Source organism: Argiope bruennichi, chromosome X1 (assembly GCF_947563725.1).
Source record: "Argiope bruennichi chromosome X1, qqArgBrue1.1, whole genome shotgun sequence".
In the NCBI taxonomy this organism is placed as follows: domain Eukaryota; kingdom Metazoa; phylum Arthropoda; class Arachnida; order Araneae; family Araneidae; genus Argiope; species Argiope bruennichi.
In genome coordinates, this window is record NC_079162.1 from 118,749,224 (window position 1) to 118,767,596 (window position 18,373).

At 30.1% G+C, this 18,373-nt stretch overlaps 1 protein-coding gene across 1 annotated transcript in view; it reads left to right on the top strand.

Annotated features, from left to right (window-relative positions):
- LOC129958938 (NADH-cytochrome b5 reductase 3-like) overlaps positions 1-17,318 on the top strand; it is a 37,687-nt gene extending 20,369 nt beyond the window's left edge. Inside the window, exons 7-9 of the mRNA XM_056071688.1 lie at positions 2,958-3,043; positions 7,390-7,489; positions 15,523-17,318. Coding sequence (XP_055927663.1) covers positions 2,958-3,043; positions 7,390-7,489; positions 15,523-15,695 — 359 coding nt within the window. The 3' untranslated portion in view covers positions 15,696-17,318. The remainder of the gene's footprint in view (positions 1-2,957; positions 3,044-7,389; positions 7,490-15,522) is intronic.
- The last annotated feature ends 1,055 nt before the right edge of the window (positions 17,319-18,373 follow it).

An 18,373-nucleotide genomic window follows, 5' to 3' on the forward strand; every position in this document is an offset into this window, starting at 1 on the left:
TAAGTGTTGACAGTACCTCTTAGAACAATATCTGGTTCAGTATGACCATCTAAAGAGATATCTGAACATACATTGGACCCACCAAATCTTTTTCATTGATATATCTGGCATAAATGAAAGTTTCTGATTCCTTCCAAACCAACAATCCTCTTTGATTGTTTTACAAACAAAATCTGGACTCATCAGTAAAGAATACAGATTTTTGTAGATTTGCACTCAAATAAGGATGTGTGCATGCATATTCGAGGCTTTTCTTTCAGTATTACACTATGATACACACACAAACTTTGACAATATATTATAATATTTTGCACTAACACCCCATTTTAAAGCTACGGTAGGATTATTTTTAGGCATACAATTTTGAATAGCATTCATATGGAGAGAATAGCGCCTGAACTGCTGCTCAGTTTTTAAGCTTCCACCACACACTAGCGAGAATATGTTTAACCGCTACAGATTTAGCGTACACCAGGTTATACTGCGGTTCTTCGGTGAAATCGAGTCTCGAATCAGGGACACTCCGGTCCGAAGCCAAAACATTAGAAAGAGACCACCACAGGCTGCAATTCTGATGGAAGAAGATGGGTATATGTTTAATTTGCAAAATGTGTGCGATAGGAAGCTTATTACTTGCGTGCGTTAACTGCAATTTCGATTTAGACAGACTTTTATGTTGATTCGTTAAATAATGTTTCTATATTTCACTGTGAATCACTTGATAACAGTTATTATCACTGTATTAAATTATAATTTCGAAATGTCTTATGAATTTTAAATAAAAAAATAATGGTAAAGAGAAAGCATTTTTAAGTTTTATGATTTCAACTTGCCCTATATCTGGAGCATGTTGTAATAGCAGATGATTTTTGAAAAATATTGCTAAATTCAGAAAAGCTTTTGAATGTTTTTGAGACATATATTGAATGGATAGTTAAGCTATTAAAAAAAGTATTTATAATCAAGAAATCGAAAATATATTAAAAATCATTTTATTCCCCCAAAGATATGCCATCGTAATTCTTTAGATAATTGATATTGAATACTCATATCTAAAAAACGACTGTTTTGAAAATTGCATTCTCGTGTTTTTTTATTTGTACAAAACTACAAATGTTTTTAACCAATTAACTGCAGAACTTATTTAGTTCCTCATGCGGTGCGCAATCAAAATCAAACGATGATATATATACATGTCAAACCCAAAATATATAGATGTAAAATAAATTTTGCGAAAAAATCATAGTAATGCGAATAAGATTTCATTTTTATTAGGTTAAAAATTAACAATTCATTGTTGGAAAAAATATTGTTATTAAAAATTTAAAAGTTGCTGAAGAAGAAAATGTTAATGGTATAACTAGTGTAAAGTTGGGGAAATTTTTTTGAAGAAATGTGTATTTTGCAACTATATACTTGATCGACCAATGTCGACAATAGTTTTAAAAAACCAAAGTATTTTTTTTTTTTTTGAAACTGAAAAATAATGACGTTGTTCCCAGCAACCAGAAATTACTAAGGGTCTTCATAATTCGCGCATTTTGTTTAACCTGTTGCAATCATTAACGGGGAATACTCGATATACAAGTAAAGTACGAGGAATACAAAATGTAATAGGAAAAATAAATAACTCATTTTTTAAAAAGTAATATATTATGCAGAGAATAACTATACCAAATAATTTACCCCCTTTTTTTAAAAAATTTATCGCAGGCTTACTGGTGTTTTTATTTTACACGACGTATATATACGTCGTACGCACCAAAATGAAGATTCGGATTGACGTATTTGCGCACCGAACGCAGTTAACTGGTTAAATAACTGTTTAATGGTTAATGAGCACGATTAATTAACTGGTTAATCATGTGCCCAATGCTGTTTGAAAGACAATAGTTTCTCTAATATTAATATATTCTGATACGGCATCATTTTTATATGTACTGTATGACTTGTTTGAAAATTTATTAAATTTTACAAAGTAATTGCTCTTTTCTGGATTTACGTGGTAATGTTTTTTGGTCAGATAATAAGCGGCCATACTATCTGAAAATTGCGTGATGCGGAAATCGCAGTGTGAAAAAAAGCGAGAAACTAAAGAGTTGAGCAGTCTGTCACTTACACATCGAATGCACTTTTTGATGCAATCGGGCTAAATTCGGCTGATAGACGAATGAAACTCAAAACATGATGCTCTGATGTTTATGACCAGAAATTTGCTAGCGGTTTCTTCCCCTATAATTTTCGGAAACCAGTGTATTTGAACAAGTATAAAATTTATCTTAAAAAATCACTTTGAATGAAAAAAGAAGATTGTAACGGGAAAAAATTGTTTATTCTGCCTCTCATATAGATATTATCCATTGATATCTTACGAAATATTTTAATATAGCAAAGCTGCAGATTATTAATGATGGTAATTTTGATCGATTCTCTTTTGATATGACCCATATTCCAAATAAAATTCATTTACTTTCTTCCTATCATTTTATATCATGCTTTTTTAATTCTTTTATTTTGATTGACTTTTAAACCAGTGCTTAAAATGAGTTTATTAACAATTTTTCTTGTTTTTTTTTCTCCTAATTTTTCCCTCCCATAGCTTTACTTTTTATGTTTTGCTTTTGGCATATTATTACTTTTGGTTAAACCTAATTATTGTATTTTGTAATGAGTAAATTTGTTAAGAGCATAAAAAAAATAAGTCTTACAAGCGAAAAAAAAATTCTTTAAATATAATTCTCTAAATTATAAAACTTTAAAGCAATGCAACCGTTACTGCTTTATGCAACATTGCTGTCAATATCATTTTGATTTTTGAATTTACTACCAGTCGTTCAATGTATATATTTTGTTTCTAAATTTTTGTAATCCAAGGAATGTTGAAAAAGTTATAAATATCAGTGAAACCATGTCATTTTATTTAAATTTTTGTTTTTATAAAATTTCGTTTTTCATAGGTATTACTCCTATGTATCAATTGATCAAACAAGTCCTCAAAGATCCAGGTGATAAGCTGAAGATGTCTCTATTATTTGCCAATCAGGTAAAGTGGTATTTTTATCATATATTTAAGAACATGAGATAAAAGAGAAAATGTAACTAGAAACTTCCTGTTTGTTTTATGTCACTAAACAAAGCTAGATAGTCTTACAAATGTGAATTTCCTTCAAGAAAAGATTGTAAGTCTCTGAAGAAAATTAACTATTGACAGTGTTACTTTCATTTAGTATATACTTACATGACCAAGACCTGAGTCACATAAATAAGTTAGCTGAAATCAATTAAATATGAAAAACAATCGGATTAGAGTCGTCATATAAAAAAACACCAGCATTTTTATTTGTTCTAAGATTATTAAACTTTTATAAATTATGTTTGAAATCTTGTACTTCGCATACAACAATAAATATATTTCTGAGTGCTTAATCTGAGTATGCACTGAGATAAACTTTTCTTACGAGTTAAAACTTTGCTAAATTAAAATCTTCATATTACATGTCAAAAACTTGGCAAAGAACTAAAATATCGTAAATCTTATCAATTCGGATGATAATAGTGAAAAGCATTAAAATAAACTTATTGTGCGCAATGCAAATCCAAATTAAAAGTTTATCTTCCTTCTTCTTTTGCATCAAAAAATGTTGCAAAATATATGTATGTTGCCATAATACTGAATGCTGTTAGTTTTGAGGTTAAAAGAAAGAAAAATGAATTAGATGCTAGAAACATAAAATTGCTTAATGTTCGGTTTATGATTGTGAGTAATTTATTTTATATTCTTTAGCTTAAATTACCATTATTCCTCTGAAATGAACTGCAAAAGCTTATCAACCTTTTTTTATATTACTAAAAATAAGAATAATAATAGCAAGATCATTGGCATAAACGACGTCTATAATATTATGGAGGGGGAGGGGGCTTTTTCCATCCCTTAGTCACATTTATTTTTGAAAATCTGAAATAAACGAAGGTATATATTCCCAGTTTCGTTAAAGAGTGCTGCCTCGGGGTATTGATACCTCCTCTCACGCTCCCTTCACTGTGCCACTTCAAAATGATTTAGACTATTCTTATTGGTATTAGGATAATAATAACAAGGACATTCACATCAAATTAAAAGAAAATTCTATTGAAGGAATTTAGTGATAATTTTTCCCTAGAATTTAGAAATACGATTATTTAACACATTATAGATTTAAGTTTATGGTATAAATTTGCATTTTAGTTTTGAAATAATCACAAACACATCCACCAATACACATGCAGAAATTTGTATTTAATGCAAGTTAAATCATTGCATTAAAAACGGTTTTTTTTTTTTTTTTTTTGTATGTTTATGAGAGATGAAATTGCAAATATTGTAATAATTGTTGCAATTATGTTTAAAAGTATGTACAGTTACGGAAGAAAAAAGGAGCCACCAAATTTTTCTACCCCCGATCATCATATATGAAAACCAAATATACCAAATTAAAACTAGTAACGTATACTAAAAAAGGATGTACGTAAAGTGTTCACAGGGGAACGTCTACATAATTAATATTGTATGAACTTTGGAATTTCTTATGGCAACAACCTTTTTGATATCATGAATAGATTCTGCATGGAAAAATACCCAGAATATAAATTTTGATTAATATGCCATGATTACATCGGGAGATGATCGACATTTTCTGTAAGGGGCCATTTCCGTATTTAGAAGTTGAGATTTATTCGCCCTCTTAAAGGCAATGATCTTTTTTACTTTTATGGTCCTTTAAAGACATTTTTAGTCGCGATCTACGTGTTAAAATTGGTTGCTACTTCATGCAGAATGAAATTTTAATTTTAAAAAAGTAGTTTTTCTCCTTTGAGTAAATACTCAAGAACATTGAAAGTTTTGCTTAAATTGCATTTTAGTCTGAATCGCCATTATGCTAAGAGCATCAAAATGGAAAGCTTTGTTGTGTGAGTAAATAAATAAAATTGAGTATATATTCTTTTTCATTTTTGAAAGAAATATTAAATTTTGAGTTAAAATTAATTTCTTACTGATAGAGGGACAGAAAAAAATTAATTTATTTTTTATTCTATTTTCCCTTTTTTATTACTTTTCGTTTTTAGTATATACTATTCTTATTATCATTACTTGCTACTCATAAATAGACGTGATGCACCACTTTATTTTATTAGCACTTTAAAAACAGTGCATTTTATTCACTGATATTCTTAAATTAGTTTTCTTCCTTGCTTTACCTACAACTTACCGTTCTATACAAATGTTTTTTTTTATTACTAAAGAATTCATTATATGAAGATACATATACAGGATTGCAGACGTGGAAAGTAAATAACAGAACATCATTCTAAATGTTCATTTATTTATTCTACCGATTTATAATTCCATAATTGTTGCACTTTTCTACGCCATTATTCATCACATATTTTGCTGCTTCTGATATGAATAGAAACTTAAAAAGCAGATATAATAGAAACTTACAAACGGAAACTAAAAAGGGGAATAATGATAATCTATATAATTATGAGAATATTATACCGTAGGATGTCTTTAAGAAAGTTTAATATTCGTTTATATTAGAATTTATAATTTTTGTGAAATATGGGTGTAATTTTTGCAGTCATGCTTAAAAATTTTAAATTCTTTTCGAAAGGATAAAAGAATAACCCTTTTATGCGTTTCAACAGAATTATTTGACAAATTGCGATTGCTCATATAATTGAGAACAAATAAAAGAAATGACCCCAAATATGTTATAAAAAAGTCACTTACGATCTCTTGTCTTCTTTGTAATTATCAAATTTTTTAAAAAAAGTAGAAACTTAAAAATGAAATTCATTGAAAATTTTGTATAATTTTTTGTTTTAAATTATTTTTGCTTATCCAGAGTAATTTTTACAATACTTTATTTTTCAAGAAGGTTATTTATTTCGACATTCAAGTAATTTGAAGTTTATTATTTTAAAATTTTATTTGATCCTCTTCTACTGTTCATTTGAATACTGAAGTAATTTTATACTTAACAAAATTAATGGTAAACTAAAATACCAATTGTTATAATAATTGCAATTACAGCAGATTTTATGAAATTTGAGACTTTTATGGGAAATATTGAGCACATAAACAAATATCAATAAATTTAAACAAACTCAAATAATCATTTTCTTGTTACAGCATATGGAAAATTCGTTATAGAATCCGTTATGCATTAATTATAAAAAGAAATAACTAGGTCATCACACTAGAATTGTAACTATTTCATTTTACAAAGTATTTATTAGGAAATGAGATTCCTATTTTTCAGTAATTTCTTATATTCTGTTAGTGACTTTACGTGAGTCGACGCAACATATCTAGCTTGCCACAAGAACAGAGACTATCATCCACATTTAAATGTAGCTACTATTAATAAAATATTAACGCTACAGAAATATTTTTTTATCTTTGATTTCATATTTTTTGCTTCTAACGAATTCTTATATATATATATATATATTCTTACATTACAAAAGCGCGGAAAATGATATTTGTTTCACAAAATTCATGATCAATTGCATTTGAGTGCCAAATGAAATGCTATCGACATTTTGAAATGTGTGAACCCTACATGCATCGTTTTAAAGGTAAAACAGAAAACATAATTTAAAGGAAAAATTACTCATAGGAATGATTTGATAATTTCACATGCCTCCTTAAAATGACTTTGTCCTTCGATTTCGTTTCGAACTCATAATTTTGAAAGAAAAGAATTCGCATGCTAAAAATTACTTAATGATAAGTTTTAGTAGTAAGTTTGTGTTTAAAATATGTAAAATATTTTATTTCCATAACAAAAAGAATTGAGATCTATAATTATATTATTTTTTAGGATATGAATAAAAAATTAAAATTTTATTTTAAAATTAGAAGATCAAAACGTTGGTAGCTCATAATTCAAAATGAATAGACCTAGACCAATGAAATTTGAGAAGAAAACTAGCAGTTGGTATTGGAAATTTTCAAAAATCTTTCAGAGTATGGTAATTCTTTTTGAATGATACCCTTTTTAGGATTGTACGTTGAACAATGTTAGCATAAAGCAGCATGACTCCCTTTTTTTCCCCCAAATGTACATCATTCGAATTTTGTATAATATATTAAATGGTTTAATATATTATTTAAATCATGTTTCAAAGGTCTAATTCTTTCCTTTTGTATATGCATTCGTGTTAGTTAGTATTCTCTGTCAAAAAGTGTTATTTTTAATGTGATAAATTTTATTTAATGAGGTTTTTAAAGAAATAATCAACTTATAGCATTTCTTGTACACAAAAATTTCAGTTATTTTGTGATTGTGAAATTATTTTTAGCATATTATATCTACTTATTCTAAATTATTTTTCTTTTTTAAGACTGAAGATGATATCTTGTTAAGACAAGAATTACAGACCATTGCAGCACAACATAGTGACCAGTTTCAGTTGTGGTTTACAGTTGATCGTCCCTCAGATGGTTAGTATATGTTTAATTTGCGTTTTATTTTATCAAAAGAAATTCCCTCGGGGAACTTCTTTTACTTCCTATCAAAGAAAGACCCTCGGGGGGGGGGCACCTCGAAATGAGGATGAGATGCTTCCGGCATGGTGGTTGGATCTCGCCACCCTGGAGGGTACACAAATAGGTGGGGGATCTGGCTCCCCCCATCGATGACGGGACGTACTTCCTTCGGGGAAGGTTGTACTGTGGCCGGTGACGGCCCTTAGGACTCAACCACAGTTCCCGCCTATTGCTGTTGCGGCGGTCCGGTCATTCAGTTCTATGGTTTAAATCCGTGTGCCTTAGGGCGGGTCGGAGAGTTAGATGGTTGACTTATCAAAAGAAATTATGTTTATTTGATGATGAGAGATTCCAAAATGGTTATGTTTACATTTCTTCATTAATATGGATTTTCTTCAAAGTTTTTTCCACAGTAAATATAATCATTTACTTACAGTAATCAGTATCTCTAAAAATACTACATAACTTAAGTGTTAACCATGTTTTAGAATATAGTAATGCATAAAATTGTTTATTATTATGTGGATGTTTGCAGAAAAATATTAAAAAATTTCAAAATCAGTTAAGTTTTTAATTGAAAAGTAATGAAGAATTGCTCAGATCACCTAACATAATAAAAAAAAATTGTTGAACTTTTTACCTTATCTCCTCTTTTTTGCTGTTCTTTTAATGTAACTGAAAATCTTAAATGCAGAATTCCTTTTAATTTTGTTTTTATGCTGTAGATGTGTAAGAAATATAAAGGAATAATAAGTCGTTTTGATTTTTGCTCTATTGTTATCACCTATAATTTGGGCAATTCTAGTTTAATCTTGGCAGCATGAAACTCAAATGTATATATATAAGATGATTCAGTTCAGTTTGGATATTCAATACCTCTTTCATCATGATTTAGTAGCTAATATCAGAAAGTAGAAAGGGGCATATACTTCTAATTGGGAAAAATGCTTTAAATGACATTATAAAATTGTATTTAAGCCTGTTTTGAGCCGAGGAAATTTTGAAATTTTTATGCAACCCTCAAGATCTATTAAAGTGGCGTAGATTTTGACCACTGACGGCTGTGCTCATTCTATCATTCAACCGTTTGTTCAGCCGGCTATGCAAATTCTATCCTGGTTAGCCGGTTTCTGTTTCAAACTGGGAGTATGCGATGTAAAAAGAGTTATCACCAGGGATTTTTTCCTTTACATCTACACTCGTCGTTTGAAACAGAAATCGGCTCTCCAGTTTAGAATTTGCCGGGCCGATTTGGCCTGGTTAGAAGTGAAATGGTTAAAGTGAAGGGGCGGGGCTGAAAAGACAACATGATGGCATGCAAAATTGAGAAGAAATATTAGTTAAGAAGAAGAAAAGTTAAGTTGGGTCACTTTTGAGGGTGATGAATTATCTGGAGTAAAATTAAATTTGGTAACGTATAAAGGACACTTATTTTACATTATTGCGTATGAGATATTGTCAGAACCAAAAGGAAACGACGAATTAAACCAAGTGACGACTTGGTGAGGTTTTACTATAGTAAAGTATTATTAATATTTTGAACCAAAAATTTCACTCTTCCGCGACCAAGACTGACTAAATTATGAATCACTGTTTTAGACAATTAATTTTTTTCCAGTGTTAAGTATATTGACTCAAATAGCATACAATATCGTTCTTTTATCATTTATAGCAGTTTTCCAACTGAAAATGCAAAAAAGCAAAAAATAAATTAGCAAAAAATAAATTTCCCACTTCTAAGAGTACTAGAATGTGATAAATTGATCCAAATAAGATGAAATTTAAACTACAGATATTTCAAATGATACACTTGACATTTATTAAATAATATATATATATATATATATATATATATATATATATATATATATATATATATATATATAATGATATTTTAAACTCTTAATTTCAACTTAATTAATTTCCAATCTTTTATCTTAATTTAGCCCACAGTAAGTTCATTCTCTTATTTCGTGATCCAATTCCACTTTCTCTACTTAATTAATTCAAGAGAAGCTTTATAAAATTACTTAGTCAGCTAGACGCCGATATTTTCACACGCTCGGCGTGAAGGGGTAAAAATGTCCAGCAAGCACATTCTTTCTTAAAAGATCCCTGTGTTTCCCTTACATGTGATTGACATATGTCAGAAATCCCTATCAGAATCTTATTAATATATTAGCACTGTGGAGAAATATTTTCCCTATCAAAATCTAAGGTTATATAAGGCGAGGGATAATTTATTTCGGCTCTTCTTCCCCACTTCTGCTTTATTCCGCGCTGTGGTTATGCGCAATGTCCGAGTCTTTGCTTTTAAATGATTATGCTTTCCCGATGGATATTAAAAAGAATTGAAAAATATTAAAAGTATCTTCATTGTCTTCAAACTGCATCATGCTTCACAACAAATAATATTACATATTAAAAAGTGGACAGGATAGTTTCCTGTGAAAAATTATGAAAAGAACTAAGATAATTAAAATTAAATCCGCGTGAAAGGAAAATGAATCTTGCAATAGCTCTTCGCCGACGCTCTTCGTTCCGGCCAGCCTTCTGCTGTATCTATCTAACTCAAAGGTTTTTAAAAAATTATGCATACAAACCTTGTGAACGAAAAAAGTAACATACCAAGATTCTTATATACTTAATAATTAATGGCACATGATAATTAGACAAATGTAGTGAATACCTCAGGGGAAATTTTTGCACCACTGACAGTTATTGAGCTGCCGTCTGTTATGACTGTGTCCAAATTCTTGTTTTTTACAAAATACAAATATTTTTTTTATATTACATACTTTTTTTTCTTTTCCAAATACTATAAGAGTATTTTGAGTCTTGCGTTTGTTACATTCATTCACAAGTGTTTTGTTTGATATTTTTGAATTTTGCAATTATTATTATCATTTCTAAATGATTTATTTGAAATACATGAATCTTCATTTATTTACATTTCCAAAAGTTTTATATGAAACCATTCAATTTTACAAGTATTATTTTTATTTTCAAGAATTTCATTACATATTTTTGAATTTTATATTTATGGTTTCAGTTCCAAATGTTTAATATGAAATATTTCAATTTTGCAAGTATTATTTTCATATCCCAAGTTTTTTACCTGAAGTTTTAAATCTTGTGTTTTTATTTACAGTTAAAATACTTTACTTAAAATCATTACTATACTGATATTTCATTTGGGTGAAATCATAATATTGATATTATATTTAATAATTTATTTTTATGTTAATAATTTTGTTGAGTCAGACTTTCTAGAATTTAAGAATAATATAAGCAAGACTGTCAGATTATTTTCATCAAATTAAGTGAACTACAGAATAATAACAAGAATACATTTGTACACTATATCATTTAATTTTTAATATTTTGTTATTACTGATGATTATTAAGATTTTTATATACTATTTTCACAAAAATAGTTCTTTTTATGCTTCTAATGTAATATGATGAATGGGATTTCTGAATTAATGTTTATATAATGTGATGGTAAGGGAAACTTTGGTATCGCTTTTAATATGCTTTTAAATTTTAATTTTTCTTATTTGACCACCACTGTAAGGTAAGGCTGTGTGTCAAGGGCCCGACATACTTTCACGTCTTGCAGTGGGGGAAAAAATGTAATGATATTTTAAACTCTTAATTTCAACTTAATTAATTTCCAAGCTTTTATCTTAATTTAGCCCACAGTAAGTTCATTCTCTTATTTCGTGATCCAATTCCACTTTTTCTACTTAATTCATTCAAGAGAAGCTTTATAAAATTGCTTAGTCAGCTAAACGCCGATATTTTCACACGCTCGGCGTGAAGGGGTAAAAATGTCCAGTAAGCACATTCTTTCTTAAAAGATCCCTGTGTTTCCCTTACATGTGATTGACATATGTCAGAAATCCCTATCAGAATCTTATTAATATATTAGCACTGTGGAGAAATATTTTCCCTATCAAAATCTAAGGTTATATAAGGCGAGGGATAATTTATTTCGGCTTTTCTTCCCCACTTCTGCTTTATTCCGCGCTGTGGTTATGCGCAATGTCCGAGTCTTTGCTTTTAAATAATTATGCTTTCCCGATGGATATTAAAAAGAATTGAAAAATATTAAAAGTATCTTCATTGTCTTCAAACTGCATCATGCTTCACAACAAATAATATTATATATATATATATATATATATTACAAAAATTCGCCGATAGATTCTGTAATACATATAAAAACATTTAATTTTATGTATAAAGTTAATTAATAAGAAAAATGTAGCATTGCAACATCTTTAATATATTCCTCTTAATGTTTAACAATGTGCTGTAATCGCAGAACCATATTTTCCTCAACTGACCGGTATACGTTTGCCAGAATATCAAGAATATGCCACTGAATGCTGTTCTTCAGATCTAGCTCTTAGGCTAACCTTAGGCAGTAGATATTGTCCTTTAGGAAATCCCACAACCGAAAGTCCCAAAGGGACTTTCCAACGAATGAGAAAGCCATGTTACTGGAAAATTATTGCTGGTCAACCGTGCATCTGTGAAATGCTGTCTTTGCAATTGCTTTACACAATGATGATATTCTGAAGGCATCCACGCAGTTAAAGTTGTGGGATTATAAAATCCCTCAGCTATTATGGTACCGTTGTCCTGTGACGGAACAAGTTTGAATTCCATTTGCAGTTATCTCTTTAAAAAAAAATGGCCCAGTTATAAAAGTAATCGCAAAACCATATATTCCTGTTACTTTTTCAGCTTGCAAGGGTTGCTCCTGGATAGCGTGAGATTTTTCACTGTCGAAATTCGACAATTGTGAGAAAAGGGAGTTAACTTTCCTATTGAGGCAAAATTAGGCTTCGTTACTCCACAGAATGTTCCATGGGCAAGAGACATTAACTACCATTCTAGAAAAAGTGCGAAAGTTTTACGATCCTCACTCCCCATTCTGCAATAGATGCACAGTAGGGTGGAATGAAAAAAAATCAGCTTTTGATTTTTAATTTGTAATAGCGCCAAAAATTTGACTTTTGTTGTGAATAAGATTAATTAAAAATATGAAAAAAATTGGAGTACATCTTGAGATGCCGCAAGGATGTTAAAATTTCATAAAAACACACTTTTTGGAACTTTTTCAAGGATTTTTGCATGTCACGATTGTGAAATAAAAAGTTTTAAATAGGCGTTGCAATATGAATAGAAATATAAAAGCAGTTTTACTATTGCATTGGTATGGCATACAGGACTCAAGAGTCATCGCAGAGCAAGTGTTATTGAGGGGAGGCGGAGATTTGTCTGCGTGTGATGACAAGCTCAGAGCTGGTGTCAGGTCAGCAACTTTGACGAGTTCGATTGAGTTGGCATCTCCGTCTATTGTGATAACGTAACCGTCTAACTGATTAACGTAAATGATTTGTTAGTCTGTATGCTTTGTTGTGAGTAGAAACGGCTCAGACTAAATTAGAGGAGACAAGACAAATGCTAGAACATCCTATTTTTGGCAAAAATTTGGTGATTTGCTTGAAGTTGAACTGTCTACTTACAAAGTGCTGGTGTTACATTAAACATAACTTCAAAATTGCTTCAGAGAAGGATTCTGTAAGTGAAATATGTATTTCTTTAAGAGAGTTTCTGGAAACATGTTTTAACAAAATGTGGCGGGTTCAGTTACGTCATGAGATCATGTCGATGTAAAGCCTTTGCATCAAAGTTTATCTTTGGAACTTTAAACCTCTTGACTCCGCCTCTACTTTCTGTTCTTGCTTTTAAAACACGTCATAAACCAAGTTCACGTTGAATTTTACGTTTATCACTTATTATGGACAAAGGGATATTTTCTGGAGCAGCATTCTTTGAATAATCGGGTCTGTAACCTTGTTGAGATATCTTGAATATGAGATACTGTTTAACAGATGTTTGGAACCATAAATATATGAAGGTTTTAATTTAATATTAAACCACACAAAGACATATCTTTCAAACTGCACTCAACCAAAGTCTTAAGATATATTTGAAGGATCTGGTTGGTTTGCCTCGTTTTGTAAAGAATACTGTTGATCTTCAGCGTTGTCATTGTCACCAATAACCGTTTCTGAAACACTAGTATTTATTATCCGTTCTTGGTTAAACTTGACTATTTTTTGTAGTTATTTACTTTTTCTTGCTTCTTTCTTCCTCAAAGCGCTTGTGGTAGCTAACTAGGTATCAATACTACCTATAACCATTTAGGTAATATTGGTATTATATTTAACTCGTTATATTACATTTATATGCAAAGCATCTGAAGTTGAGCCAAACAGTATAATGGACCCGGTTATTGACTTTCTCCGGTTTCCTTGTCACACGCAGGCAGTGGAAAGAGCTGTGAAACTCGAATCGGTTCAAAATCTCTGTGGTTTAATCGCAAGAGAACGATACATAAGAATAAAAATTGATTCACGTGTGAGTATGACAAAAGTAAATACCAAAAAAGACAGTTAAATGTGGCAATAAAGTAGAAACGTGCATTTTGCACTTGTAACATTTCTAATCATTATGGATACAGAAGGGCGAAACACAAAATTTGGCATTAAAAAATATTTTATTACTATTATTGTATTATGTAATTAATAATTTTGTTTATTTGTCATGCTTATATATGTATTTAAAACCATCCTTTGTAATATTATACGTACGAAAAATTCATAAAGGATATTTTCTCAAAGTTTATAATTTTTAAATTTTTTACAAACTTTAAACTCTTTGCGGCGCCTCAAGATGTTGGAGTATTGCAATCAATTAAAATTTCTTTTTGAATCTCAAAGGCTATTTTTGTCCCACCTTAGTGCACAGGCTTGATTTTGTAGGGAGGAAAATGCAAAATCTGCCGTTAAGTTTTTCGTATAGTACAATAAAATATTCAGTACTAACTGCTGGCTGGCTTCAATGACTTGCACATTCACACTACCATGCGACGACTGACTGCGGTAGCCGTATTTACGACGCTAACAGACACTATTCGTCCTCTACCTGGAAGAATGACGAATCGTTTCAGATTTCTGCATCTTGCCTAGGGCATATGGAGACATTGGATTTCATCGTATCCTCATTATGCGATGGCATCCTTTTACTGTTGAAACAGAGTTTTACTGGTTCTGGTAGAACAATTTTATCAGTAACGCCTTTTCTTGCAATATTGGCATGATGTGCAGAAGAGAACTAATGCTCGTGTAGAATCCGCCTTCTTTTTCTCTAAAGTATAATGCTAATAAGCATGCTCTGTTAAGCAAAAGATGTTTCATATTTTCACTATATGCAAATAAATATCATGCATATAGGACCAGTTATTGGTAATTTTTGTACTAAATTATATATGTGTGTATGTATGTGTCAAGCGCATCGTTTGAATTATCTGTAGTTTCAAATTTTATCTCATTTGGACTAAAAGAACGCATTTTAGAAACATTAGATAGAGCCCTATGCTTATCTCTAACGATTTAGAACGATTGGACCACAATTAGAATAGACATCCTATATGTAAGTTGTGTAACATTTGTTTCACCTCCTCTAATAGTGTTGCTAGATATAATAAAATATCTGCCGATTCATTGTGCTTACATGTATTGAAATTCTTAAAAAAATCCCGATACTCCACTTGCCAAGAGCGTGTAAAATTGTTCTATTTGCATAGTTTTTAAGATCGTGTTTTTGCCAGGAAATAAATTCATGTTTTAGAAAAATTGTAGCAACTTTTTTTTTTTTTTCATTTTCACTTTTTACAACATTTTTATTCTTTTTTAAATAGTATAGTAGTTACTATATTATTTAGATAATTTTGTTAATAACAATAATTAGCATATTTCGTTTTTTTTTTTTTTTTTTTCAGTTTGAATCAGGATTTATCATCTAATATTCTGTGATGTGCTTTCTGATAATAATTTGCATGCGATGCATACTTCCAAAGCAGTTAAGATTTGTTTAAAATTTATGTGAATTATTTTTAATTATTTCAGGATGGAAATACAGCAGTGGATTTATTTCTGCTGACATGATTACTGAACATCTGCCACCTCCTGGGGAAGGCATCTTTATTGTCATGTGTGGTCCTCCTCCTATGATTAAATTCGCCTGTGTACCGAACTTGGATCAGTTGGGTTATGATGCAAAGTGGCGATTTGCATACTGATTCGCTTACAATTTTTGTTACGTGTAGAGAGATATAGGTTTTTCTTTTTTAATCCTTTATCTCAATTCATTACATGAGCTTAAAGGGCAATTTATGGTGCAATTAATTTTTCATATGTACTCCAAGATAACTTAGCATTTGTAATTTTCATTTACTCTCAGATGTATTAAATAATTTTATAAACAAATTTTTCTTTGATACATAATTAAATAATTTTTAAGTGAAATTTTATCTGTCGAATAATTGCAATTGCATATCAAATCGAAAACCGTCTTCTCAATTCATAATTTTAGGGCATTAATAATTTTTTTCTTTTGCTTATTTAAATACTAGCCTTAGCCTTAAATCTTAATGCTCGTTAAAATTTTAATAATTAAATATTTTATGTAATTCCTACTTTAAAAGCTTCTTCATTAAAATATTTTTAAACTTCAAATTTCAATTCACTCATAATATTATAAAGGCCTTCAGTCATAACGTAATCTGTATATCTCTAATTTTCTGTTAGCAGCCGTAGAATTTATGCTTTAAATTAAAGTGGAAATGATTAATCTGCAATTAATATAATAATATTTTTTACTGAAACGAAGCTTTTTTTTTTTTTTTTTTTTTTTTGTAATATGATTACTGAAAACAGAGTCACTGAGCATTTAAACCTTATGGGCACTAAAGAATATCTTTCGTAATTTATGTAATATCTCAAGAGTTTGTCAACAAAATTTTTTCAGATTCATCATCAGCAGGTCTATTAATTAGCAATGTTTAATTTTAAATGCATCAAACACTAGGAAAATTAGCAGAATCGTTTAAAATAATAGGTCGAAAACAGGTAAAAAAAATTACTTAAAAAACGATGAACTTAAACTAACATAAATACAATTTAATTACAAAAGCATACAACTAACCTAAAAGTAATTTAAATCAAGTCCGCTTCCGTTGAAAATAGACGTAAACAATCAGAACACAAAGCGCATGCGTGAATTTTCAATGCCAATTATGGTAACGCAAATGCGTGAACTTTTCTACGCCAGTTATGGTAACGCAAATGCGTGAATTTTTCTATTCCAGTTGGGGTAACGAATGATTGGGTTGGGGTAAGAAATGATTTTTTGGGGGGGCGGGAAAGTTAGTTTTTAACTAATAATTAAAATTCTAATTAAAATTTCAAAAAAAGGGACCCCAGGTGCACATTCCCGACCTCCAAGGTATACACGTACCAAATTTGGTAGCTGTAGATCAAATGGACTTTTCTGTTGAGCGCCAACACACACACACACATTGAGCTTTATGTAAGTATAGATATAAAAAAAATCGTTTTCAGTTAAGTTTTGCTATTAGTACATTTTTAAAATATTTTTTATAGCCATATTTGTTTTTATAGATGTTTGCATTCATTTATTTGTAGTGTTTTTAGTTTGAATTATTAATATACTTTTGGCTTTTTTTAAATTTTTTTCTTCCACTTTCTCTCATATATTGTATTTTGACTGTTTAAATTTGCTACTCAAAGCTTTATTGGTTATTGGATATCGATAAACCTGCAGACAAACGACACTATTACAGGTTTAGTCTATTTCAGACTTTGTATTGTGGAAAAGGTTGATTAAAAATCTTTAAACTGTGTATGCCGTATAGAATGTAACACTTTCATTTTACTGTAGATTTCTAATAAAAATTGCAAAAAATTCTTGGGGCATCATAAATGAATATGTCCATCATGTCACATTTCATGATCTTGTAAATACTTTATATAACCAGCGATAAATGAAGTCACGACAAAAAAGAATATTCACAAAGCGCGTATTTATTTGAAAATACAGATTATATATGTTGAATGTTTCTAAAAGTGATAGCTTATACTGTTGCATTAGACTTCAGTTTCTGGGGGTTTTTTTAAAGTTGACAGAATTTAGCGTGGTATTGACTTCCATTAGTGTCTCAGCAGACGTCCAGTCGGTGATAAATCTCTTCCAGTTTACTGGTATTTTAGAAGCTATTAGACATTGAATTACAAAAAGAGGTCCAGTTGTCTGTCTCCAAAGCCTAAGCATAACGCTGTCAGATATTTTTACGTAGAGCTTCATTAAAATAGTTGCATACCAAAAAATAGTTCCTATATAGAGCAGTGTAATACTTAATTTAATAGCACTGCAGAAGAGCCATTACCTCTTCGATATGTCCACTGTAGGGGGGGGGAGCACTTCAAAAATAGAGGTGAGAGGCTTTGATGTAGGAGTTGATGTTCGTTTCTCTGGTGGGGGTATAGAAATAGTGTGGGATAGAACAATCGCTACTCAAATGATGGGACGTTTTTACATTGGTGGAGAAAAAAGAGAACTACTGAGCATTATTCCATTGTACATTTATCTGAAATATAACATTTAGGAGTGTTATATTTTTTTTTTAAAGATCTTTTATAAATTGAAATATGACTAACGTCAAAATTACCCTTGATAAAATCGACTCTTAATATCACAAATAAATATTATAACAAGGCAAAATTATGATTGTATGAATTTTAAATAAATTACCATTATTATATGATCAGATGTTGAACATATATTTGCTAAGTTATAAGTTCATCTCCATATTATTTTAAGCAAACTTTGTACCTCTCTGTAGTGATGAATATTATCGACGGAGAAATTTTCCATCATCGATATGAACTTAATGGCATT